General features: G+C 40.2%; 1 protein-coding gene across 1 annotated transcript in view; it reads left to right on the top strand.

Moving 5' to 3' along the window:
* MAST1 (microtubule associated serine/threonine kinase 1) overlaps positions 1–27663 on the top strand; it is a 1222161-nt gene that overhangs the window by 397307 nt on the left and 797191 nt on the right. The window contains exon 4 of the mRNA XM_044084747.1: positions 17639–17717. Within this exon, the coding sequence (XP_043940682.1) occupies positions 17639–17717 (79 nt within the window). The remainder of the gene's footprint in view (positions 1–17638; positions 17718–27663) is intronic.

The raw sequence follows: 27663 nt of genomic DNA, 5'->3' as shown, positions 1-27663 counted from the left end.
GTAACAACCTTCTCTCTAACACCCAGCATGGCTTTCGCCCCCATCACAGTACAACCTCTGCCCTTCTCTCCTTTGTTGACTCAGTCAACCTAAACCGCAACAATAAACTTATAACCTCTGCGTTATTTCTAGATCTATCAAAAGCTTTCAATATGGTCAATCACAAGCAGTTGATTCACACGCTGGAAAACTTTCAACTTAGCAAATCAACCATAAACTGGTTTACTGACTACCTCTCTTGTAGGCAACAGGCAGTCCAGTGGCAAAACACTCTATCAGACCTACTTCCAACTAACATTGGCATTCCCCAAGGATCTATCCTTGGTCCCCTCCTCTTTTCCCTATTTATAAATGGTCTACACTCGATCATTCCCAAAGCCACATGTATTCAATACATGACGATTCCACCCTAATCTGCTCGGATGCTTCCCTCCCAAAACTACAAATTGCTACCCAAAATTGCTTCTCCATAGTCGAACAGTGGTTCTCAGAACTAAAGCTTTTACTTAACCCAACCAAAACCAAATTACTTCTAATTTTCCCCACATCAATTCCTCCCAAGGAAAAGAACCACCTAGTTCCAACAGCCCACCCTTCCATGTATCTTCTTACAATGGGACCATAATCGAACCTGTCTCCCACACTAAACTATTAGGGGTGACCATTGATAACAAGCTTAAATTTGATACCCATGTTAGTTTGACTATCAAGTCAGTCAACATGAAACTTGGGTCTATGTATAGAATTAAGAACTTCCTAACCCCACACACCAAACTAACTATTGCCAGGACCCATCTTCTCTCCACACTCCTTTATGCATCCCCAGTATTTTCCTTCCTTAACAAGAGAGAACTCAACAAACTATCTACAACCTACAACCATATAGCCAGATTCATTACAGGTATGCCCTATCGCACCCATCACTGCCAAAATCTAAGGACATTGGAATGGCTAGAGCTGCCCAACATTTTCAAACTAAACCAACTTACTGAGGTTTTCAAAGCGATCAACCACCCAGAAAGAATCCCTCACTAAATAAAATATTCACCCCTACTCCAACCTTATATCCCTGCGGTCATCAAACAGCCTACTTGTTCAGACCATTAAATCCCACAACTCGGGAGGTGAAGCACTCTATGCTAATTCCATTGGCAAATCCTGGAATGCCCTCCCAAACAACCTAAGGCATATGACCTCTCCTCACCAATTTAAAAAACACCTCAAAGATTTCCTAAAGTCCCAATGGCTATGCCCCTGCTCTAATCCAGACTAATAGCAATCGCCCTATACCCACCTAATCCTCTACCTATAATGAAGCTAAGCTTGATCTCCTTTTCCTAGTTTGCAACATTTCTAACCAACATGTTTAACCTGTTCGATTGCTTTATTCTTGTTTGTAATAACAACCATTTAATCTCCATATGTTTACTGTTAAACTTCCTCTGACTATATCTTGTATGTTATAATAATTTGTGCCTTTCTTATGTCTCTGTTTTAATTCCTCTGATTTGGAGCTTTTCTCCCCGGGCCTCTACTGAAAATGGACATATATCCAGCTAGACTAGCCCGGTCAACAAATGTAAAATAAAATAAATAAATAAATAAATTATAAGACCAATATTTAAAATCTGCCCCTATTTTTAGGCCTTTGTCTCCCCATTAATTTTGGCTTTGTCCAGATTTCCTGCACTAAGAAGTTGAGCGGTATGGCTTCAGACTGAAATCTACATTTAACTATCAGTACCTTAGTGTCCTGTAAACATGTGCTAGCGGCCACTGTGGTGCAGCGGTTAACATTGCCACCTCACAGCAAGAGGTTCTTTGGTTTGATTCTTGGCTGGGAAGCCTTCTGTGTGGAGTCTGCTTGCCCTCCCTGTAGTCACGTGGGTTTCCTCCAGGTACTCTGGTTTCCTCCCACATTCCAAAGACATGCTGCAGGTGGATTGGACACTCTAAATTGGCCCAAGGTGTGAGGGTGTGTGTGTGTGTGTGTGTGTGTGTGTGTGTGTGTGTGTGTGTGTGTGTGTGTGTGTGTGTGTGTGTGTGTGTGTGTGTGTGTGTGTGTGTGTGTGTGTGTGTGTGTGTGTGTGTGTGCGCCTTTTGTGGAAGTTTGGGTGCCAGGCTGGCAACTTGACACCATAAAACTTCAATGCCAATCATTCTGCGCACCGTTGTTCTGCTGTAGCAACCCCTAACCTGGAAAAGCCAAAAGGAGAAGGAGTGTCTTGTAAACATGTCAACCTGCAAAAGAAAAGGACAAAGGATTCAAACCTAGTCAGTGCTTTGTTATATAGTGGTCTATAACAGCTGCTATAACAGTGTCAAGTTTCAAACCCAGGCCTGACTTTTTGGTTTAATTCCTAGCAACAGCTTTCATGATGTATGCTGGCACATTTTCTAAGAAATGCATTCCTGACATCACTTGTACATGTTGGCCAATAAAATCAGTCATAGTCCAATCACATGTGAAAATGCTGTTAAATGTTCACTATAGTTCTAAGACATTTATTTTCATAACAAATTCTAGATCTGTTGCCGTATTAGCTGTGAACGTGCACCTTTAACAGTGTATGAATTATTTCTGCATGAATGCATATCCCAACTGTGACACCCAAATACAGATATTAATATACTGTGCAAAACAGTATATTTTGTTCCTCTTCATTTTTAGAAAAGCCATAGTTGCTTTTAAGAACATAGCAGATAAACATCTGTGTTAAACTACAAAACTGTCAGAATCAGGTAAAGCATCTCAGCTATCAGTAACCTTGTTTAGAAAAGCACATTTTTCCCTGTGCCCCTGGCATAAAAGTATAAAGCCCCAGGGCCAGCCCTAGGTAGTCTGTCACCCTAGGGGGAAGGCTCCATAGCATCACTCCCCCTCCCCTGCTGCTCCAGGACTACTCACACCCCAGGGCTACTCATACTAGAGATTACGTTTTTCTCCTCCCTTTTTCTCACTGTCTTCTTCAGTTTTTTTCCCGGCAGTTATTCATTCATCCAACATGTTCTATCTAAGCAAGGCTGCACTCTGATAACTGTGGAAGAAATAACTGCATTAAGCTGAGGGTCTAGGGTCCGCAATGCCCCCCAAAAGTCACAGGGGTTCTAGATGCTCTGATGTGCGTTTTAGAGTTTTTTTCAACAACCTTTGTCACCCAGTGATTGCCTGAATCATAAATATCATCAAAGGAAGAAATTTAGCCTTACTCTTCAGCTTTGTTTTTTTCCTGCAACCTTTCAGCACGTCCAAACTGACCAAGACTAAACTGTAATTACTGAAGTAGAAATAACTGAATTAAGCCTCAAGGCCACTGAAGTTGCAGAGTTCTATATGCTCTGAGGTGCGTTGTGAGCTTTTGTAAACAACCTTTTCATCCAGGGATCATCCAGTGATTGCCTGAACAAAACATGCTCAAAGAAAGAAATTTACTTTTAGCTTTTAACTATGTTTTTTCCTGCATTATTTCAGCACAGCCTAACTGACCAAGACAAATAATGGGGGGACAAAGGCCCAAAAATAGGTGCAGATGTTAAACATTGCCCCTATAAACTTAGTTGCTAAAATAACACAATTTGTATTATTATGTAATTTCTGAAGGAGATGAAGTATGAGACTTAAATGTCTGTAAATATTATTATTTACTGACTTCAGTTTTCAATGATTTACCAGCAAAACACAAATTTTATGAGAAACTGACCAGAAATATGAGGCAAAAATCTGGACATTTTGTGAAAATCTGGACAATTGAGAGGTATGCTACACTGTAATAACTAAATTAAGCTGGGGATCTGGGGACTGCTAGACACCCAGAAGCCATGGGATTATAGACTTTCTGAGGTGCATTTTAAGAGTTTTTTCCAGCCTGTGATATGATGATGGCCTAAACAAAAATCATGCCTATGGAAAAGAAATTCAATCCTACTTTTTATATTTCAAGGAAGAAATAAGTTGTATCTAACTTTTAATGCTCAAAGCTAATGAAACACCTGCTCACAATAAACTGACATGAGAAATGCTTGTAAGGATTCATGCATCATAGCTGGGAATAGTAGCTGCCCCCTAGCTCCACCTCAGAATTGGTGGTTACTTTGTGTCTCCCCATGCTGTGTTACATTGGGTTTAAAATTAAGGCACAGATTCACGTAGTTATATCTCACGTTGGTGCTGCTGTCATGTTTATATTAAGAATGCCTCTTTAGCCTCTAACCCTCCCACCCCAAGATAGCCAAGTTCTGTAGATCCTTCTGATGTCAGGCTGAGACAAAACTGAAGAAATACATAGAGTATAAAATATTTGATGTCAGACATATATAAACAGCATGCTTATTTACTCTTCCCAAAAAATAGCCACTTGAATATGCATCAAACGTTCGATTGTGAAGAAAATGGGAAAAACAAATTATTTCAATAACGATTCTAACTTGCTACTCCTACAGAGGGCACGGTGCTCACGGTGCTCCTATACAGGTGGTGCTCCTATACAGGTTATGGTGATCCTCAATGAACCCCTCTGAAGTTTGTGAGGAACGTTAAAGAATCAAATCACTCTGCTCCCCTGGCTCACCCAGTCCACACGTATTCTCATGTAAAAAAGAGATACGGCCTGGAAACTTTGGACCAATACTAAATCTCCCTCCCATCTACAAACATACAAAACACTTTGAAATCTAACTAAAAAAAAAAATCAATACTGATAAGAAAAACTTCTACACAAAACTCCAGACAACTAAACCCAACAACCCCAATAAATTCTGAAGTACGATTAATCAAATTTTACACCCAGGTAACTCTTCCTCTCCCAACCCCTCTCCAAATAACACCCCTCTAGAATCAGCCACTATACTTAACTCTTATTTTATTGACACCATTGGCAAGCTAATACAAACTACAAATCCCTCCAAACTCACTCACCCTATCTCTACCTGTAACCAAAACAACTCCTCACTAAAACCATTTCCTACAAGCGGGTCTATATCATGCAATCAAAGCATGATATACCTCAGTGCTATAACACTGACACATATAAAGGGAATGGTAGGAAAGCTGAAACACCGAAATGATGAAATTCATCATATCATGGTTGGCCAGCATGAATGGAATTACATTTCCTAATCATCACAAATGATTTGGAAATGTAATTCCATTCATCTTGGCCAACCATGGTAAGTCGATATGAATCGGCTCCCACTGGCCATCAGAGAATTAAGTAACACCACAGCTTTCTAATGAACCATTAAGGAACATTTATACAGCACCTGGACTTGTCTCTGCAAAAACCCTCTATGAACCCCCTCCACACAATCACTCCTTGCTATCACTCAATCACTGTACTCACCTCCTTCCTACCAACCCCCCCATCCCCCGTTAGCACTCCTACTCTTACTAACTACTAATGGAACGTAACTTAGTATAGAACCTCAGTACTAGCTAACCTGCTCTCACTATCCGCTCTGATGACTAAGTCTGTTTTTTGTCTTTTCCTTACTAAGCTATCCCTCACGCCATTTGTTTCACGCAAAGATTCTGCTAATTACTATTATGTTGTTATGTTCCCTAGAAATGTCATGTACTATACATCATTATGCTATGTCCTCAATATATTGTTTTACTATGATTTATCCAGTGTATTGTTTGTTTTGCTGTGCTCTATCCACTGTGTCTTTAATTGAACAATGTTGTGGAGCTTTTCTCCCCATGCTTCTGCTGAAGAAGAGCACTTGCCCAGTCAGAGTTTCCCAGTTAACAAATGTCAAATAAATAAATAAAAGCACTCTGTCCCCATTCCAACACAAGATATAATGACCTCTGAAGTTTGGGAGGAAAGAAATAATGACATCATCCCCAGCCCCCCACCCACAAACACACACACCCGTACAGTAACCTTCTGTGTACACCCATCAGCAGGGCTGGTTTTAGAGTAGGTTGGGTTCAGGGAAGAGGTGATAACTAAACCCATGTCAAAATCCACTAATCTAGTCTTGGTTTTTGGGAGCTACCATCACTCAGAAGTTCTAAATGCCTGGGTAGTCTGTGATCCAGTTATTCTGTGTTTTTTAGATGAAGGAAAAAACAGATGACTATTAAACTGACAAAATGACAACAGGGTCAGCTGCTTTCATCTAGGCAACCCACACTAAGCAGTTATAGGCACTTCTAAGTACATTGCGGACATCTCATTATGATAAAAGAGGATGAGCCTGAAATGCATTTCATCTTTTTTTCTTCCAGACAAACAGTTGCCACACATTAAAATGTTGCAAGCTTCTTTACATAATCACATTAGTACTGCACAGCCAGACTAATAAGTAAACGGTAGCAGGAAACTAGTCATTTTCCTCCACAAAAGAATGACACTGTAGTTATGCCTTTTCTGTCTGTGCATAACAGGTGTCCAGTTAAGTAGCCCATCTGTTCAGTCTGTGCATAACAGGTGTCCAGTTAAGTAGCCCATTTTGCTTCTCACAAATGAACACTAGTCCTACAAAGCTAGATAGTGACTGTTTAAACTGAACTAATGACAAGAGGGTCAGTTACTTTCCTCCAGCCCAGCCCAACCCCCCCACCAAGCAGTTACAGACATGATGTCTTGATGGCTACATAATATTATTTCATCCCCACAGCAGACATCTCAACCCACAGGCATTGAAAATAGAAACACAGGCCCTTGAAACATAAGTGCAACTAGCTAAAAATCTGAACATCTAATTAGCATAATATTTGAATACCAAATAGTGCATAACTGTTCCCACTTCCAAAACGAATGTGGGATACTAGTTGTAAGCACTTGTTCAAAAACAGAGTAACAAAAATGATGGAAAAAGATAAGCACGTTATGAAAGAGGCACTGTAAAGCATGTAGGCTTTTGTGAACAGTATTGCAAAGTTCTGCCACACAAGATCATTTTTTTGCTTCTGAAAAAGAAGATTCAAGATGTATGCCTTCATTCCTTATTGTTGCCACTAGTACAAAAATCACAAAGTCAGAGAAATATTGTCCAAAATATCTGGTTGATCACTTCCAATGTTATTGTAAAAAAACAGTAATAACATATTGCTGTGCCATTCCTCTCTGTCATCAGATATCTGCACAATTAGATCTGGCCATGTGCTCTGCAGTCCAAGCAAACAAGTTGCCACACAGGTTAAAGTATTTCAGTAAAGTTGTTCCATACCAATCACAAAGCCAGAGAAATAATGTCAAAAAAGAACAGTAATAACACTTATCTCTTGGTCGCATTCCTCTCATCATCTCTCTAAACCAGCCATGAAGCCAGAAAGTATCTCGTTGATGACTGCCAGTGTTATCAAATAGTAATAACACTCTCCGCTCAATTCCTAAATGTCTGCAGCATCATGTCCTTGATTTTGTTTTTGTAAGTCCCTTCAGAGGCCTTCGCTCCTACATTTGCATGTTGCAAGGTCTCTACTCCAGTGATCTCATAAAGTTTCAACTTGACGTGACAGAAACACCAAGTTAAGCAGACTGGAGCACCATTCCCTCCTCCTCCTACAGTGCTATTTGTGTCTCAACTGCATTTTCCTTTAGTAGGGATGTTTTATTTATGTATTTATTTATTTAGTTAGTTAGTTAGTTATTTAGCTCAAAGAAATATTACTCTAAAAAATAAATAAAATAAATGGGAATGAAAGCAGTCCTACAAGCACGGCACTCTAGATGGGTACCTAGTTTGCCTGTGTGTACGGCCGACTCTGTAATGCCCTCATTATGGCCTAGGCGATCAGAGTTTTATTAGCAGCTTGGATGATTATTTGGCATAATGTGCCTGCTGTTGGGGGAGGCAGCGAGCTGGATGACGTTCTTGCTGACCTTTGGCAGAGGTCAGAGCTCACGTGAAAGAGATTGACAGGATGGCCATGTGTGAGGGTGAGGGAGGCCAGGTGCTATAAAGGCAGGTAGGTATATCCTCAGTCCAGTCATCATTGCCTCCTTAGTGTAATGCATGATGTCAGTACACTGGGAAGGATTGAGGCAAGAAGAAAAAGCTTCATTGCTGAGAGGCAGTATGACATAACCTTGCCTATCCTGCCCTGCTCTGCGGTATCTGGGTGGTGTATTCCCTAGAGCCTGCAGCAGAGAGGAAATCTCCACAACCAGATGCTCCTTCCCTCTCATTGTCTGCAGTCTGACCCAGTTTGGCTGTACACTATTTCATTAAGGGTTCCAGGGAACTCATTTGGTATTAATATGGATATAGCTTAATGGTGGGCCTCAGAGGGGCTGTAGCAAACTGGAATAGAGTGTCAGATGTATTCTATGACAGAAGAATGCCAAAGAAGCTGATAAATAAGGTGTACAAGGCATTGGTGCAACCAGTACTACTGTATGGTACAGAAACCTGGGCAGTAAAGGCAGAACAGTTGAAGAACCTAGAGGTGATGGAAATGAAGTGCCTGAGAAGGGTGGTAGGATGCACACTGTGGGACAGACGAAGAAGTGAGGACATAAGAGCAGAAGCCAAAGTAGCTCCAATTGCAGAAAAGATCAAAGTGAACAGATTATGGTGGTCTGGACACGTGCAGAAATGCAGAAAACAACCTGGTGAAGAAGATATAAGACAGACAGAAAGAAGGTAAGAGGACGTGAGTATGTCCAGCAAAGCTGGGAATGGATTGTGTGAAAGAAGAGCTGTGACAATCAGGCATGAGTGTTGAAGAAGGCAGGAGTGTGGCACTGAATCGAGAGAATTGGTGACAGTTAACATGATACCCTGACCCCATGTAGAAAACTAAATAGGAAAAGGGGGCTGATGATGATGATGGGCATAGCTTAAACAACTGAAAATCTACTGCTGACCCCCTTAAACCTTGTTTGGGAAATAAAACTCTTATTTTGTCTTTCCCTACTGCTTCATTCTTTCTGACTTCCCCAGTGCTCCTGCCCATTGCCAGGTCCACTAAGCTCTTCCACTACCTCCAGACTATATCCATTTTAAGGCTGGGGCCAGAGCCCAACCTAAGTGCAACCTGAGGAAGTTATGCTGTTGACTTCTTCTACTGCGGGATTTTTTCATTTATGAAGTAACCCTTGGTGTCCCCCTCTCAAGTATTTACCAGTTAATCCAAGGGTACTGCTCTATGGGCCACACCTTCCCACAGATAATGCCTGGACAAACACCCTCCCTCCAGGACTGGCATGCCCATCCCTCCCTGGCAGCACCTCAGATGCCCGAGCTGGTAATTGAACCCATGTCATCTGTACCGTACTTAGAGCTTTATCCCTCTGTGTCACCATGCTGACAGGATATGACATTCTTTTGGAACTGATGTGTGACCTACTTCTAGCTGCATCTTGTCCTTTGACACTTCCATCAACTTTAGTTTTCCCACCATTACACCATGCTGTGGTTCCCCTTTGTTTTTAGGTTTCAACCACAACTACCCACATTAGTGTTTCTTACCTGTGAAGTAGAGCTTTTGTTATGTACTATTACTGAATAAAACAGTAGATCCGTCATAGGCCAAAAAGAATAGACATAGCTTGGATTGGCCAGTATTGCTATTGGCTAAATAAACATCCCTGAGCTCAGCCATTGGCTTTCAGAGGATAAGTCGTACATGCTTCACTTACCACTATCTTTTTTGTTACTTACTGTGGACAGCCTGTTTAGACTTCACATCTTAAGATTTCACCTTTGGTTTAAATTGCATTTATATCCAAAAGTTTTGCTTTCTGTTTTAGTTGTAATGCTTAACGTTCAGTGAAAACAAATAGAACATCTGAGGAAGTCCATTTGTAAAAGTGAATGCACTCACAACTCATTTGCTGGCTCACTCCATTAAAGAGAACTTTAACAAATAACCTTATCACAAACAAAGCTGAAACCTTTTAACACTGCATAGTTCTGTTCTTCAGAAAACATTTCAAATGTACACTTTCATTCAATCCAAGTTTAAAAGCTGCATTTAATTTCAGCTGCCATAATACCTCAACTCTTTCTAAAATACAATGTATATCCCTTCATCTTATTCGGTACCACACACTGTAAAACATGAAATTCAGGCTTTGATAAAAAAAAAAACCTTTGTTATCCCTTTTAATATAGCCTCCCATGTTTTGATATTCATATGTTGAGTGCTCTGATCATCTTTCCTGTATAAAATAACATACAAATAGTACACTATTACTCATGGTAAGTTAGCCATTATGTATTCCATGTAAACTTTTTTATTTAATTTTTTTGGTCCTAAAGCAAAAACTGTGATAATATTCACTGAATACTGACTGTTAGTAATAAATCTACAATGTTTACAATACCTTTACTGTTGAACTTTTAAAATTTACTTTTTGCTACTCACGTCTCAGAAAATAACTTTTTAAAATTCTTTGTTCTTTTATTTCTTAAACACAAAACTTTGTGTATGCATTTCTTTAATTGCTGGTTTCCCAAAAACTATATTCCAGTGTTTTCTTATTATTTGTTTTACTAATTAACAGTTAGGTATGCAATTCAAGCTCATAACTGTACAAAATGTTTCCAATCACACAAAAAAATCCCAATGCAGAAGGCAATACGAAAACCAGAGGCAGTGCACCAGAAAATCTAAAATACAAAAGCTTTTATTAAAAGATGAGCACTTTCACAGTGAAACCCACTGCTTCTTCAGACAACCAAACGGTACAGCAGTATACATTTAAATACTCAGATACTTCATTCATTATCCAATAAAAACCAAGACCTATGCAGACACATTTAAAAATCTAATTAAAATACCTATCTTAAAGTAAAAACTACAGCAATGCACTCATGGATATCACTTTAGTTTCTTAGCTTTAAGTGCAGGCACATTTAAATAGCTAATCAAAACACCTACTTAAAATAAAAACTACAGCAGTGCACTCATAAATATCACTTATTTTAAGTTAATTTTGTATATTTTGGAAGCATGCTGGTCTTCTCTCTTAGACTTAGTAAATCATGCCAGTGATTCTGGAGAAATTGTATCCACTATCCTTCTAGATCTTTCCAAAGCATTTGATACTGTCTCTCATACCCATCTTCTAAATCATCTTTGTAATGTTAATCTCTCATAGAACATACTATTATGGTTCAACAGCTACCTATCTAATAGATCCCAAGCTGTAAAATGGCAAACTGGCACCTCAACCTTCCTACCCACCCCTACTGGAGTTCCCAGGGATCCATCCTTGGCCCAATGCTCTTCAATGTATTTATTAATGATTTTCATGCTGCAATTCCTAATACTAAAATAGCGCAATACGCAGACGACTCAACATTAGTTTGCGCTGCTCCTAATCTCCCTGACCCCCTAGCAAAAACTCAATTGGCCTTTTCAACTACAGAAATCTGGATGCTTCAAAACCATCTCTCCCTAAATGCTAATAAATCCAAAATTCTTCTTTTCTCCCTCCCCCTCAAAAACCCTCCACCTTGACAAACAGTCTTTCAGTATCTTTAGCCATACTAACTCCACTATAAAAATTGTCCCTTCTGCTAAACTACTTGAAGTAACCATGAACACCTAAACTTTGACACGCATATTCAGCTAAACATTAAAAAAAAACACCAGAAACATGGCATGCTATATAGACACTCCTAATATCTCTCTTCATATACCAGACAAATTCATGCCACTACCTACTTACTACCTTCTCTTCTATATGGTGCCCCCCTACTTACCAACTTATCCTCTTCCATCTCTTCTAAACTAGAAACATGTTACAATAAAATTGCTAAATTCGCAACAAAGGCTAATTATTCCTCCCACCACTGCACATCTCTCCACCTGCTAAAGTGGCTAGAACTTCCCAATCAACTCGACTTCCTTCAACTTACTACTGCCCACAAACTAATTTTCAAACGAACTTTATGCCCTGCTCTAGCAAACATCTTACCCTTTTACATCCCCCACAGAGCCCTGAGATCTGCACACCAGAATCTCCTCTCTGTATACAAACCTAAACGCCCCGCTGGTCACCTTCTCCTATCTTCTTTCTTAGCCAAAAGATGAAACTGCCTCCCTTCTTCTCTTAGACTCTCTGAAAACTATAAATACTTTAAAACTCAGCTTCATTCCTACCTTGCCTAGCATTGAAAATGTAACTGTATTCTTCTTACTTAACCTGCTTAAACTCATCTATGCATACTTCCTCATACAACTTCGCTACATACTCCTCCACCCCAGGCTGCTCTCCTAAACAGCTACTTCTCTACATACTCCTCCACCTCAGGCTGCTCTCCTAAACAGCTAGCTCTCTACATATTCCTCTACCCCAGACTGCACTCCTAAACAACTACCTCTCTACATATTCCTCCAACCCAGGCTACTCTCCTAAACAGCTACCTCTCTACATATTCCTCTACCCCAGACTGCTCTCCTAAACAACTACCTCTCTACATATTACTCCACCCCAGGCTGTCCTCCTAAACAGCTACCTCTCTACATATTCCTCCAACCCAGGCTACTCTCCTAAACAGCTACCTCTCTACATATTACTCCACCCTAGGCTGCTCTCCTAAACAACTACGTCTCTACATATTCCTCCACCCCAGGCTGTCCTCCTAAACAGCTACCTCACTCTAAATCTAAAGACCTCCTATACATCTGCCTCCCTCTAACTCAAATATTTTTTCTACCTTAGGCATTTCTACCTTAAATGTATATAATGTAAATACTGTATGTAGTCCTTGACCACATCCCCCCTTACTGAGAACATTTAATCTTTACTAACTACCTACACTATCTGATGCTGTTTAACTATGGCATTCGCACCTTCCATGTGTGAACTCCACTTTCACTATCACTCAACCCCCTCTCTAAGAATACTCCGGAAACTACAATCTGCGTTCTACTAACAGTGCACTTCCCACCCTTATCTCTTCCAATTCTGCTAAACTTAAATATGCTACAACCTTCAAATGTCTATCCTTCATCTAATAACTGTTTTCGCTATAATTGTGAACTCTTATTAACTGAGTAAACGCTATTCTCTTGCCTCTACCAACTTAATTATTGTATAAACAACTTTGTAAATATGTTTAAGAACTGCCTTGTCATTATGCCTTTGTACCTTTTCACATTACTTTGTATAATTTCTTTTTTGTTTAGTTGTATGTAATATGGATTGCATAATTTCATTTGGTTTACTTTTATGTAATATGGAGCTTTTCTCCCCGGGCCTCCACTGAAAATGGGCTCTTTGAGCGCAGTGGACCTCCCCGGTAATCAAACTAGAAATAAATAAAATAAATAAAATAGCTGACATATTCACAAAGCTCAGAAAATAAATGGACTCAGGCAAGGCTTCAGGTTCCAGTATAAAAATTCACGTTTAATATAAAGACACAAGTGCTTTCACAAGATGCTTCCTCAGGTGTTAATATTGACAAAGCTGTTCATGTCCTTCCAAAAGAAAAAGAGATTGTTAAAAAGTGACTGTATTATGCAATAAATGGAGGCCATTCGAGACCTTGCATTGCTGTATTAACAGAAGAGGGAACATAACAACTCCCATACAATTTTTTGTCTGTAAATTTTAAAATACAACAGGAAAAATGTATTCAAGAACTAATTCTAGGAAAAGCAAATTTTATACCAGCTTCTTTCCAGTGGTGATGGTTTCTTCTGCAACCAAAAAAAACCCTTAGAGATTCTATACCATCATCAATTGGAATGCAGGTATAAAGTCACTGGTGACTTTAAATTACAGGTTTTACCTGCGGCTGGTTTAAAAAAATGCTCTACCTAATCTGCGAATGGTTCTGTTTTCAAACTCCTTCTAGCTATTGTAGATCTAAACATAGGATTAGTTTTTGATGTGTAACTTGGGAATACCAAACACTGCTGCTGTTCTTGGTGTAGACGTCTGGATGAACTGAAATTCTGAGTCATCAGTTTTGCTTTTATCCAGGAGTCGTAACAAGGCATCATCAGTCTTTTTGGAAGAGCCTTGTAACTCATTTTCATTTAAAGCTTCATGACAAACAAGATCACTCAGTGCTTTATTCATCTTTTCCTTATGACAGTTTTAATTCATGATCACACCTTTATTTGCACATTGTACCATGGAAGTCAGAAGGACCTAATACGATGCAGGAGTTTAGAAGCATTAACTCCAAAGGTGTTCACGGTGTGGTAAACCGGTATGTCAAGGACCACTCTCCTGCTACTGTTTTACACTGACACTGGCTGTAGCATGCAGAATGGTATCACTGGTGTAGCTGCATGGAAATGTGTGCAGTCCAGGGGGGTGTGGCTAGTGCAAACCAGCCATGTCCTGCCACCAGAAATGGCACTGGCAGTGGAATAATGTGGTGCAGAGATACGAGAAATCACTCTACTGTGTAAATTTTTTCTGAGGAAAAAGTGAATACCATCTTTTCATAACTGTCATGTATGTGTGTGTGTGTGTGTGTGTGTGTGTGTGTGTGTGTGTGTGTGTGTGTGTGTGTGTGTGTGTGTGTGTGCATGTGTGTATCTGCGTGTGTTTGTGCATGTGTGCCTGTGTGCGGGTGTCTGTATGTGCGTGCGTGTCTGTGTCTGTGCGTCTGTGTCTGTGCATGTCTGTCTGTGTGTGTCCGTGCGTGGCTGTGTGTGTGCGTGTCTGTGTGCCTGTGTATTGGCATATGAGTGAGTGGTTCCATTAGTCTGAGCATGTCTACAGATGCTTGTTGTGACTGCCTGGGAAGATATATATGTATGTGTTGTGTCTGTGTGTGTATGTGGTGTGTGTGTGTGTGTGTGTGTGTGTGTGTGTGTGTGTGTGTGTGTGTGTGTGTGTGTGTGTGTGTGTGTGTGTGTGTGTGTGTGTGTGTGTGTGTGTGTGTGTGTGTGTGTGTGTGTGTGTGTGTGTGTGTGTGTGTGTGTCTGGGAGAGTGTATGATTGTGAGTGAGTGTGAGTGTGTTAGGAAGATCCTTTGCTACTATGATGCTGGTAGGGAGAATACTTGAGCAGTCAGGTCTGGCAGTGTAGTGCTCAATTCAAAGACATAATAATTACATGTTAATAAGGCGTTCTTTGTGACAGCTTTACCTTGTGTCTGAATCAGAGATACTTATCACCGCACTAATTAACCAAGTGACGTTAGCTGCCTAGTGCTGGTGGCAAGAATCTGTATGAATCTGAAGGTAAATTCCTACAGCAGCATCGGTACTGAAATGCATCAGTGCTGCATGCTATGCGATATTTAAATTAAAGCACATGCTACGCGATATTTAAATTAAAGCACATGCTACACGATATTTAAATTAAAGCACATGCTATGCGATATTTAAATTAAAGCACATGCTACTCGATGTTTAAAGCACATGCTATGCGATATTTAAATTAAAGCACATGCTATGCTATATTTAAATTAAAGCACATCTACCTGTTGTTCTTTTTCTTTAAAACTTGTCATATGTTGTGTTCACAGTACTCTTCAAAAAACATGAGTTCATAACGTAATGGCAGAATGAATGAAATCAGCTTACAAAAGGTCAATTTGCTACTTGAAACACTTTTATTTGCCAATAAGCATTATAATTAATATTCCTTAGCATTTTTTTAATCCAGCAATGTCTCACAAATACTAGAACAAAACTCAGTCCTTTGCTAACCACAGTCTCCTCCACTTCTCTGATGTGATACACACTTAATTTACCACCACTTCCTCTTTTGTTAGCTTTTGTAAACGTATCTGATTCGACTCATTGCCCTCTTGCAGTACCTTCGATAATAATGAGACTGTCTTTGCCAGAACCTCTGACGTCAGGGGATATAGCTTCTTGGAATAACTTTGATATGCCGAAGGTAGTTTTGGCTAAGGTAAAAAATACAAAAACTTCTCGACAAAACTACCTTTGGTTAATATTGCACATATTGTTTTTTTGTCCCCCACACACTCTATATGAGGGGACACTGCCCACACCCCCTGAACTTGATATGTATTCAGGAACATTCTTATCACATTTTCTGTACTTCCTAGTCTCTCAGAAAGATTACACTAAGTGTACATGCAGTCTACACTTTGTGGTAACCTTTATAAATCCCTGTCAATATTTAAAGCTGCAAGAATATCAGCAGGAAAACTAAACTTAGAAGGAAGAAGGTGTGAGTTATGTCTGTGTTGTCTGTTCACTCAGACTGGTGAACACTTAGTGTACACAATGTAGGTGTTATTTAATCCCAGGATAACTTCATTTGTGGATATTTATTTACACCAAGTCTGCCTGGTTGATATTGCTAAGATACCACAGATGAATTCTAGGTGTTATTAAAATACTAAAAGTCAGCAGTGTGGCTCTGAAGTGGTGCGATGTGCCCTGCACTGCAGCCCCTTTTAGAGGAAGCCAGCATCTGGCTGCAGACAGCAAACATAATGCGGCCAAAATAGCTCAGAGCTGGTAAAATGGCACTAAAAGGAAGTATTTCAAGATGGTATGTATGAACACACTAGTCAGCTCAAGACTGGGGGTATACAACATACATTCTGGAAATGAAGACACAAGATATATGGTGAAATGTGTACTTTAAGCATCTGATGCAGAATACAGCAGCACGGACAGAAACTGTGAAAAATTAAGATGTAAAACAGACAGTTAGGCTTCATGCAAAGGCTGATGGCAGTTATAGAACACAGTACCGGAGGATGTAGTGTGCTAAAACTGCCAATCATTTCAAGCACAGAAAGGGTACAGTAAAAGACTTAGCAACTGACCATGGTAGAAGTGTTAAGGCACAGAATCTGGTAGCTAGAACAAGGGGCTACAACCCTACAAAGGCAATGTAATTTTCCCAAATTCTTTGGGTTCTGAATCATAACCTCTAGCTGGTACTTTTGCTTTTTTATGGTGTTTGCCATCCTGCATTACTAACTTCATGGCTATAGCTGTTTGTTTAAAAATCAGACTCCATTCTCATTAAAACAGAGCTCAGCATACAGCTCTTTTTCTTGCTGTACAGTCTACTCCGCTTTCAGTCAAGCATGTTCATGCAGATAAGTGAGGAAATGTTTTAAGTTCTCCGGCAGAACAAATGTTAACACAAACAGAAATATGTGCTAACAATTCAGGAGGAAATCCAGAATAAAGAAATGCAAAATAAAAAAGTAATAAGCTGAAGTAATGGTGCTGCCATGTTTCCAGGGAAGGTGGCAGTGATTACTGCCCCAACAGATAAGTTAGGATGCAATAAAGTGACACTCTACAAGATGCAGAAAACTACAGTAACTGTTGTAATCCACATACATCTGCATCAGCATTCTGTACTGTCCTGAAGTCATGTTTACCTTTGTGAATACAGAGCTCCAAAATACCACAACTGGTGCTGTCACTCTTTCATTTGTTGACTGTAACCCTTGTTTTTTCATTGCAGTCATGGACCCAGAACTGACAGGTAACAGCCAGCTATGAAATGAGTGTTGAACGACTGACAGGGAAAAGTCTTGTGAGAATATGCATGTAATTGTATCTTTGTTTCTGTCACAGGTGCTGTTGTGTGATTTGAACCATGAATTTTGTCATCTTTCTTGGTTTTTACTGCATGTCATTTACATAGCCCTGATGTATGTTTCTGACTAGTCTTTGCAAACAGATTGGTGTGCTCTTTGTTTAAGTGTTATTTGTACTTTAAAGGAACTTTTTATAAGAAAATGTTTCTGCTGTTCTTTTCAGGGCAGATGGGCGTCGCTGGTCTCTTGCCTCCCTCCCTTCCTCTGGGTATGGAACCAACACCCCCAGTTCCACAGTGTCTGTGAGTGACTTACTATGCTGGAGTTATTAGAGATTGGCACTTTATTATGTTAAGGTGTTAACCCTTCTGCATTGCTAACCCCAAGTCAAATGACAATAACCTGCTACTCATGACACCAAAGCTGTGGTTTATACACATAACACTTCTCCTGCTGACAGCCACAATTTTGTTCAGGCATTAATATAATCCTGTTATAGGCTTATGCTCCTTCCAACGAGTTACAGGCCATAAGGACTACACACTCTGCATTTTACTAATGCAGAGTATTAAGTTCAAATATTTTTGAGTAATATTGTAGTTATAGTACAGCCAAAACCAGAAATATCATCATGAAAATAATCTATATGTGGTGAGTGTATTAATACCTGGAACTAAATGTATCCTTGGACTTGTAAAAATTTCTTTAGGTTAATCATTGGGAGTATTTGTAAGAAGAAGCCTCCTAGTTCAATGTTAGACACACAACTGTCACTGTAGGCATGGAAATCATTTTTTATGAAATTATTACAAAAACAAAAACTTATTAGGTAGCACATATGACCTTTCTTTTCTGTTTCATTTTAGTTAAAACATTGAAAACAAATTTTAAAGTGAAGTAACATGTATACTGAATTATGGGGAAAAGTGTATTTAATACTTCAGTGTAATGAATATTATAACACAAATCATTGTAACTGTCTATTTCCATTTATAGCTATTCTTACTTTGTTTACAGTATTTATTTATTTTATTTGAATTTGTTAATTGGGGTAATGCTCTGATCAGTTTTGACCAATTTCAGTCTTATCCCATGAAATACAAAAAAATAGTAATAACAACAGTGATTTTACACATAAAATATCAACTGGCAGGAGAAAAAGCCCATAATAATACCTTAGTTTACTGTGGACAAATCAATATCTGGAAGAAAAAAGTAAAGGATGTTTGGAGAAGGTTGACTTTAATGTATCAGGGTGATGGGAATTAGTGCAAACAAAAATCCAGATAAGGTAGATGGGAACAATTAAAGTAAATGTGCTTGGAAATGAATCTTAACAATATGCTAAACCTACAACGATTGGAAAATGGAATTCTTAATGACTAATATAGCAAATCATAATTATGCCTGTTCTAAAATAATGCACTTCTTAGCACTTATTGGAATATCGCATATGTCGTCCAGGTACAGGCTGCATTTACAACATAATTTATTGGTGATGTATTTGTTTGAGTTTGTAGCTGCTTTTAGGACAACTGTTCAAATGCAGGTTTGAGAAGCAGTAGAAATGTTTTTTGTTTGTTTTTTTTGTTTTTTTATAGACAACATGCAGTCCCTATTTGTGCAGAACTACCTTGCATTGGAAGGTAGAGGTGCATTTATATGTATATATGTATGTAAATTTAAGTACTGCTATTTATGTCAGCATAATAAATGTATTTGTGTGTTTTGCAATATTTTATTTTGCTATCAGACTTTCCATAATTAGAATTCATATTCACTGTGCTGGACATCATTTTTTTTTCTGTTGTACACTTGTATACAGCTTATGACTGAAAAGAGTCAGTTGACCAGCTCACTTAGCATGTTATCAAATTATAAATAAATAAATGCCAAGTCTCCCAAAGTTATTTTTTTAAAACATGAGAAGGTACATGAAATATATGGGGGGGTTAGAGTTTGACACATTAAATACCTTGTATTGTAGTTTTAAGGAGTGTCAAAAGCTATCAGTCATGGACTGAGTTCCCAAATCCTACAGTATGAAATACTTCATGGGCTGGATTCCGAAAAATTGAAATACTGAGAGTTGGCTGCATACACTGTTCCCCTCTCACTACTTTGAACTGTGAAATCCATCCCCCTACCCCTCTGTTCGATGTCATACTGGGGATTGTGGTTCACTTAATTCAGCGTCTAATAACAGCGAGACTCTGAATTGGAGTCCCACTACAGCAAGACCAGGTAATGAGATTGTGTGACATTCTTTGTTATTGAATCTCATAACCTATTCTGAGTGTGGCACAAACTTGGAAGTTTTCAGGAACTGTATCTCTACCTGCCTGTGTGCCTACAACACCTGGTCTGTACTCAGGAAGCACTTGACAGCCATGAGACCATCCAGTGCAGGCGCACTACCTGTAGGTCAGATTGGTGAATGCAGACATGACAGCAAGTGCACTCATTATTCATGCGTTCTTCCATTTCAGACAAGGGATGGGTATATAAGGCCTCTAGCCCAAGAAGAAGGAACTAAATGTATTTTTGAATGCAGGGCACTACAAGTTACCCCAACAAGAGTAGGGGGCAGCTCACACTACACCAAACCATGCATGTATGCAGGCCAAAGCTCCCCAAGACTACTAAACCATACAGAAAAGTTCTACTTATATATGGAAATCAGTTCTGCAGGCAATCTAGCTCCCAGCAGGTAATGCCTGTAGTACCTAGTCTCTAGCTCCACATATAAGTGGAGCTTCTACCTTCTAAGAAGTACATGACTCACCAATGTATAATGTTAAATTATTTTGGTGAGGCCCCCTTTTGCCACTGCACATATGGCTGTGACAGTCACCATTAGCATACACTGAATGGGGACTTGTAGAGCCCTACCTTTTACACGTGTGTATAAAACAACTGCTTGATATGAAGTGGAACTCCACACCCAAGTCCTCTTGTAATTTGGTGTCATGTATGACGCAAACCTCCATATGTTCTGTTAATCGTTTTTTTCTGTTTGGATGCTTATTTATTTTTGTTGAATTGGTGTTTTCCATTGACATCAACAGACTACACTAATTGCCCACATTTCTTCTAAATTAGACTTTAACAAATGTACGCTTAAAGTTTTATGAATGGACAATTTCATGAATTTATTTCTTGTAATTGGTGAGGTACATTTGACTAATTTTTAAGTGATAACCCTCTTTATCTGATCCATACAATCTAACTTTTGGGTCATCAAGATGCTTATTAGAAATGATTGTGTGTGTGTGATTCCAAAGACATGCATCTGGAGCATTTCTCCCCGGGCCTCCGCTGAAAACAGGCTCTGTGGAACCTAGTCGGACATTCCCGGTCAACAAATGATAAATAAATAAATAAATAAATGATTGGGCATTGCTAATGCTTGAGCCTCAAACTCATTTAAATCTTTTCCCTCCTGTAATCTCCCTGCGTAAAATACTCATCAGATCTCATTTGCTGCCTTTGGGAATGGCTGGATCATGGCTCACTAAGTGTTCACCTATATTTCTGCAAAACCTTTTGAAAAATTGTAATTATAAATATTTAGAGATTACTAATCCCAGCTCCTTCATCCCAGTAGTATACATTTTGTCTCCTTTATCTCTTTTTAGGGTAATTTATTCCCTCTTTTCATGTAATGTAGTCAGGAGGCCTACCAATGTTTATTTCTTATAGTTAAATACTTTTTTTCTGGTTGTCTTTTAGCTTATACTGGTTGTTGTTCTGTGTGTGTGTGTGTGTGTGTGTGTGTGTGTGTGTGTGTGTGTGTGTGTGTGTGTGTGTGTGTGTGTGTGTGTGTGTGTGTGTGTGTGTGTGTGTGTGTGTGTGTGTGTGTGTGTGTGTGTGTGTGTGTGTGTGTGTGTGTGTGTGTGTGTGTGTGTGTGTGTGTGTGTGTGTGTGTGTGTGTGTGTGTGTGTGTGTGTGTGTACTCGTGCAAGCTTCTGTGTGTGTGTGTGTGTATGTGTGTGTGTGTATACTCGTGTGCAAGCTCTGTGTGTGTGTGTGTGTGTGTGTGTGTGTGTGTGTGTGTGTGTGTGTGTGTGTGTGTGTGTGTGTGTGTGTGTGTCTGTGTGTATGTGTGTGTGTGCATACGTGTGTGCATGTGTATACGTGTGTGCACACGTGTGTGTATTCATGTGTGTGTGTGTGTGTGTGTGTGTGTGTGTGTGTGTGTGTGTGTGTGTGTGTGTGTGTGTGTGTGTGTGTTCTGTTGTTCAGTTTGACATGGATAAACTTGGAAAGACATTCAACAAATACACCAAATGTTGCCATAAATTTCCACCCCTGGATACCCACAAGCTCTGTCTGACATGCTTGAGACTAGAACATCTTTTGGTTAACTGTTCAATCTGCATGGTATTTGGTTTTTGTTCTCGGGAAGATCATAGAAACAAACTTATCCTTATGGGTTTGCTTCCACCCGAGCAATCGGGAGAGGTCCAGGAAAGGAAAAGAAAAAGAAAAATTAAAATCTAGAGAAAAAGAGAAGGACTTCGAATGTAAGAAAAGGAAGGCAGAGGATTTGGGCCCTTCAGCACTGAAAGCACTGAGAACAACATTGGCTCCATGTTGAGCTCCAAAGAAAGCCCCTTCCCCTTTGGCACCATTTGAGTCAGACCCCATTATGATTCAAACTAGCTCACTTAAACTTCATGAAAGGCATCCTTCATTGGAGAGGGAAATCCCTCACTTCATTTCCAGACCCCCTTCAACTCCTCCTTGTGGTCTTTCAGGTCTTTTAGGTGTGCTTCATATCTTGATCGGAGATGTATGATAAGGACCTTTTTGAAGACACAGATTAAAATGGGTTTCATCCTTATCCCCCGTTGGTTTCAAGGCTGAATTGGGTTGGCCCTTTCTCACCCATCATTGCTGCTTCCGTTGTTCATGTTTGAGCACTGAAGATTTAAGAACCAAAGCATCTTCTGGAGCCTTTGCACCTAGTGCCGATTGTTCTTTAAGCCTTGGCACCAGGACTTTTGCATCCGATTCATTTGATGCCAAGATCCTTGATGTTGATTGAAACTCAGGAACAACATCTTGACACTAAATCTTCAAAGCTGCTCGCAGTGCCAAAACTTTTGATTTCACCCACCACTACATATTCATATAGTACCACTATTCATACACATAGTACACATCAAACATGTAAATCCACATACATGGAGGTTCCCTTGAAAAACTTACCAAAACACAAGTCTGCTACAGCTAACAGACTCCACAGCACCCATGACACATAGCAATACCAGTGTCTCGCCCACCAAGCTCGTAAGGTGTAACACTCAAAAACCAAGTTTTCTTGTCATTAGAGACTGAATAGTGAGACACACGGATGTTCCACTCACCAGCTTGGACAAGGAGAAAGTCACGGTCAGCTGCCTGTCTGGTGCCAGATTCACCAAATCATGCATGCACTCAGGTCTATCAGCAACAAATACCATTATGACTCTGTCATAGTTCATGCTTGTGTGAATGACCTGAGACATACCTCACTGGACTCTATGAAGTGAGACATGGTCATGCTCTCTGAGTGTGTGTCCCAGGCAGGTATGTTCCTAGTCTTGAGCAGTATACTACCCTCACCAACAGTGATGCCACAGTATAAAAAAATGATTGATTTCAATAACTGGCTTAGTTTTTGGTATCATTCCAAGGGGATCCAATTCCTGTCTGCCTGGGAAGCCATGGTCGACAAACCTCACTGCTTTTCTAGAGACAGTTTGCACCTGGCACCCATAGGCTTTTGGCTACTGGCAAAGGCTCTTGCCTCCTTCTTAGCGTCTTTTTAGGTAAGATCTCAAAAACAACATTACGGATGTAAAACTAACCAATCAGAACAAAATAAGGGTCATCCTGCTAATTGCTACGAGCTTAAACCAAAAACTGCTCTCTCTGAAAGCACTTCTGTCACTAGAAAATGTAGATGTCTGTGCAGTCACAGAAACCTGGTTTAAGGCCTCAGAGAGTACACCAGCCCTGCAAGGCTACAATGCCTTCTACACCTGTAGACCACAAAATGAATATGTGAAAACCAAAGGAGGTGGTATTTCAGTCTACATTAGAGATAAATTCACTTCATATCTAGTTAGACTGGACAACTTTGTGGAGTTACTCCAGGTCCAGGTTACAGTGGGGAAGACCCCCCATTCAAGTCCTAGCCAGTTATAGATCCCCCTCCATGGGTCATGACACCAATGAAGCCTACTTGACCAAACTAAAAACAATCCAAATTTTACCAAACACACTGCTTATGGGGGATTTCAATTATCCCACCATCAACTGGGAAACCTACTTTAGACCAAACTCACTAGCACAAAATTTCCTTGACTTTGTGAATTCAAATGCCCTGGAGCAAATTGTCCATACCCCAACAAGAGGAACAAACATTCTAAATCTGGTCCTCACCAACATGTCAAACAAGTGCACTGCTGCAACTGTTGGACCCTCATTAGTTAAAACTGACCACAAATCAGTCACCTTTGAACTGACACTAACACCAGAACTCACAAAGGGTGAAATCAGAGTAAAAACTTCACCAAGGCAAACTATATGTTCCTAGGAGAAGGTATAAATGCATTCCAAGCCCCACCCCAATCTGAAAGTGGTAACTACACCAAAGCATACACTAAAGCTCTGTACAACCAGTTGCATAAGTGTATAAACTCAACTGTACCAGACAGAATCAAAGCCAGAGCCCCAAATAAAATCAAGTTACTATGGTGGACTTCCAACATCAAAAACTCTACAATAAATGCAAAAAGTCTGTCCAAGAAAACAAAGACAAGGACCCAACAATAGAAAAGCACCCTCCTCAGCCTTAACAGGCAAATAAGACAATTTGTCAAATCCTCCAAGAGCTCCCTTGAGAGAAACCTAGCAAGTACTGCCAAGGATAACTATAAGTTAAGGGAAGTAACTACTGTGGGAAGAAATAGCCAGGGAATTGTTATGGCTAAGCATGTATTGGCCCTAGGGCCGATAACCTAGTACCAACCTATGAACCTATGAACCTATAAGGCCTTTTAGAGCTGTGTACATAACCTAAAGGGTAGGACCCAAGCATGTGCAGAACTGGTGGCCAACGGTATCACACACACTGACCCCACAGAGATAGTAAACCTGCTAGTGGGTAGGTTTGGTGGAAATTTCACTCCCTTATCCCCTCCTAACTTACAACAAACTCTCCCCTAAACTCCCTCTCCACCTTATATATCTGAAGAGCAGGTCCTCAAAGCCCTGTCCAAGGCAAAGAATGTGGCCTCTATGGGACTAGATGACACCCCAGGCTGTCTTCTAAACAGGCTAAAACATGAATTAGCATCACCACTAAGTACCCTTTTCAATCATAGCCTAACCACAGGTTTTGCTCCTGTGGAATGGAGAACAGCTACAGTTATTCCCCTCCACAAAGGTGGCCTAGCAACAGACCCGGGGAATTATAGACCCATAAGTTTGACCATCCTCATCTGTAAGGCCATGGAATGTAGCATTATCAACCTCATAAATAAAGACATAGGTGACCAGCAAACCCTGGATCTTACCCAGTTCGGCTTTGTGGAAGTGGACAGGCAACCTGAAATTTCAGGGACAGTGGCCAAAAACATACAACCAAAACACATAAATCTGAAGGAAATGAAAGCACTACTACAGGCTCTACAGGCCTTGAGCCACCATTGGAAGCCATGTCCTTTAAGAGTGTTTACAAACTATATCACAGTCATGAGGCACAGCAACAAACAGGGGGGACCAAATCTTACAAATGTGCCAACTGGCTAAATTAGCTTGGGAGCAGGCCACAAAAGCAAATCTTGCTCTCCAAGCAGTTTACATTCCTTCACAGGATCTGAGCAGACAATCTAAGCAGAATAAGGGAAGACCCTCACAAATAGATACTGACTATTGGATTCAAATTTGTACATTCATCCCCAGGCTAGCTCCCATGTCATTTATAGACAAAGGTCAACAGTAAACATTCCCTAATTAATATAGGATGGGTGATCATAAATTCATTTCTGGGCTGGCTCCCCTGTCTCTCATAGTCCAGCAGTAAACATTCCTTAACATACCCCCCACACATAACTTTCTAGCAATCTCCTAACATACCTCTCCTAACAAACATAACCCCTCCAATTAAGATGCATATGTTACCAGGGGATGCAATTGGGTTGGGTTGCATTGTTAGGCTTATAAAGGCCTTGGTGGTTGTTAGCCTAGTATATGCATATGAACGTCTGAACCTAAAAGGGAGTTTTCCTAGACATAGTGCACAAATGGGAGGTGCCACAGATCTGTTTGCCTCCATCAACAGCAAACAATTATCACTTTTCTGTGGCAGGCCTTAATGTCTTCAAACTTGGAAAGTAGATGCAATGTCCTTTCCTTGGAAAGAGACGTATCTTTATTCCTTCTCTCCGCTTCTCCTTCTTCCCAATGTCTTACTAAAGATACAAAAGCAATGCCCAAAGATCCTACTGGTGACTGAGTTTTGGCCAAGGCATCATTGGTTCCTCACTTCCCTTCCACTTAGCCAAAGGCCATCACCTGAAACCAGGAACAAAACTTTCTCTCCACGTTGGACTTGCTCACATAACAGAATGGCTCACTTATTGATCTGAACCTACCATCCTTCAGTCTAATGATGTAGATGATAGGATTCTGATCCCTTGTAGACAACAATCCTCTGAGAATGTGCTGAGGGCTCTCCAGGAGACAAAGAAACCTTCCACCAGGAAATCTTAACTAGCCAAATAGAAACAGCCTAGTTCAAGCTAATTCCTTGCTGGTCCTCGCCTATCTGTGTGAAATACTGAAATCTGCTCTAATATATACATTGGTTAAGGCACACATTCCAGCTATATCTCCTTGTCTACCACTGAATCCTCTTCTTTTGGATAGACTAGAGGTTAAACAGTTCCTTAAAGGTGTGCTTCACCTAAAACCTCCTTGGAAATCAATCTCCTCTGCTTGGGAACTTCATTTTGTGCTAGAAAAACTTAGTGTACCTCCCTTCAAGCCAGCATCTTCTGCTTCTCTCAGATTCTGTACTTGAAAAAGCATTCTTTTGGTAGCCCTCACCTCTGCCAGAAGAGTCTTAGAGTTATAGGCCCTTATAGCTATCCCCTCCCTTCCTGATTTTTCACAAGGATAGGGTGTCATTAAGGGCCAGTCCCTCATTTATGCCTAAGGTGGTGAAAAACTGTCCCTTTATCAAGCAATTAACCTACCCAACTTCTTCCATAACCCACAACAGGAGAAAGAATCCTTCATTCCCTTGCTATCTATAGACAACTCAGATTCGGCTTAGATAAGACAAAAGGTACCAGCAAATCAGGCCATCTGTTTGTCACATTCTAGGATTCAAAACTAGAGAACCCATTTTCTGAACACAGTATTGCTAACTGGATCACCATATCCAGTGCCTTTTGCTACGCTCAGCATGGTAAACCCCTTACCTCTCCAGGAAAGGCTCATTACACAGGACCAATAACCTCATCTGGAACCTTTCACAATAAAATTGATTCTAAGGCCATTCTTAAACTAGCTACTTGGTCTTCTGTACACACCTTTGCAGAACATTACAGAGTAGATGTCTGTTCTAGATCCAGAACTGCCTTAGCCAGGTCAGTTCTTTTTAAATCAACTGGACAGTTCTTCTATTCTCCCTACATCCCTTCTTCCATCATAAGTTTTGGGAATCGCCCAACAGTTTGGAATACAGCAGCAGGGACCTAAGGAAGGACATGATATAGCTGTATAAGAACTTACCATAACAGTAGATGTCCCACTGATTGCTGTTGCAGTATCCCCCCTGCCTTCCCCTTACTTGTCTTTAACACTTTTCACCCCATCATGGACCTAGGGGGAGTCTTATCCTGCTCCATTTCCTCTTAACTGACCTAATTTTTTCCTCAGGCTTCTAATGACTTACAGAGAGTCTGAGGATTTATGCTCATACATCTGCTAATGAACCCTTACACCCGCAGGCTTAAGTCATACATCAGACATATGGCTCTATGGAAAGTTTTGGCTTTGGTACTCTGTGTGATTACATTGGTGAGATAACCCAACAGTACTGGAATATGGCAACAATGATCAGTACGACACTTACTGTTATGGTACGTTCTTACACAGCTGTACTTTCTAAAGCCATCACCAGAAAGCCTGATAAATATTATCTGGACACTGACAGATAGGCAGTACTGGTCCAAGGGACCTCTGGTA

Source organism: Protopterus annectens, chromosome 9.part0 (genome assembly GCF_019279795.1).
Source record: "Protopterus annectens isolate FY-2018-M chromosome 9.part0, PAN1.0, whole genome shotgun sequence".
Classification (NCBI taxonomy): Eukaryota; Metazoa; Chordata; order Ceratodontiformes; family Protopteridae; genus Protopterus; species Protopterus annectens.
The sequence above is the reverse complement of the archived record's forward strand: the minus strand, read 5'-3'. Positions and strand labels throughout refer to the sequence as shown.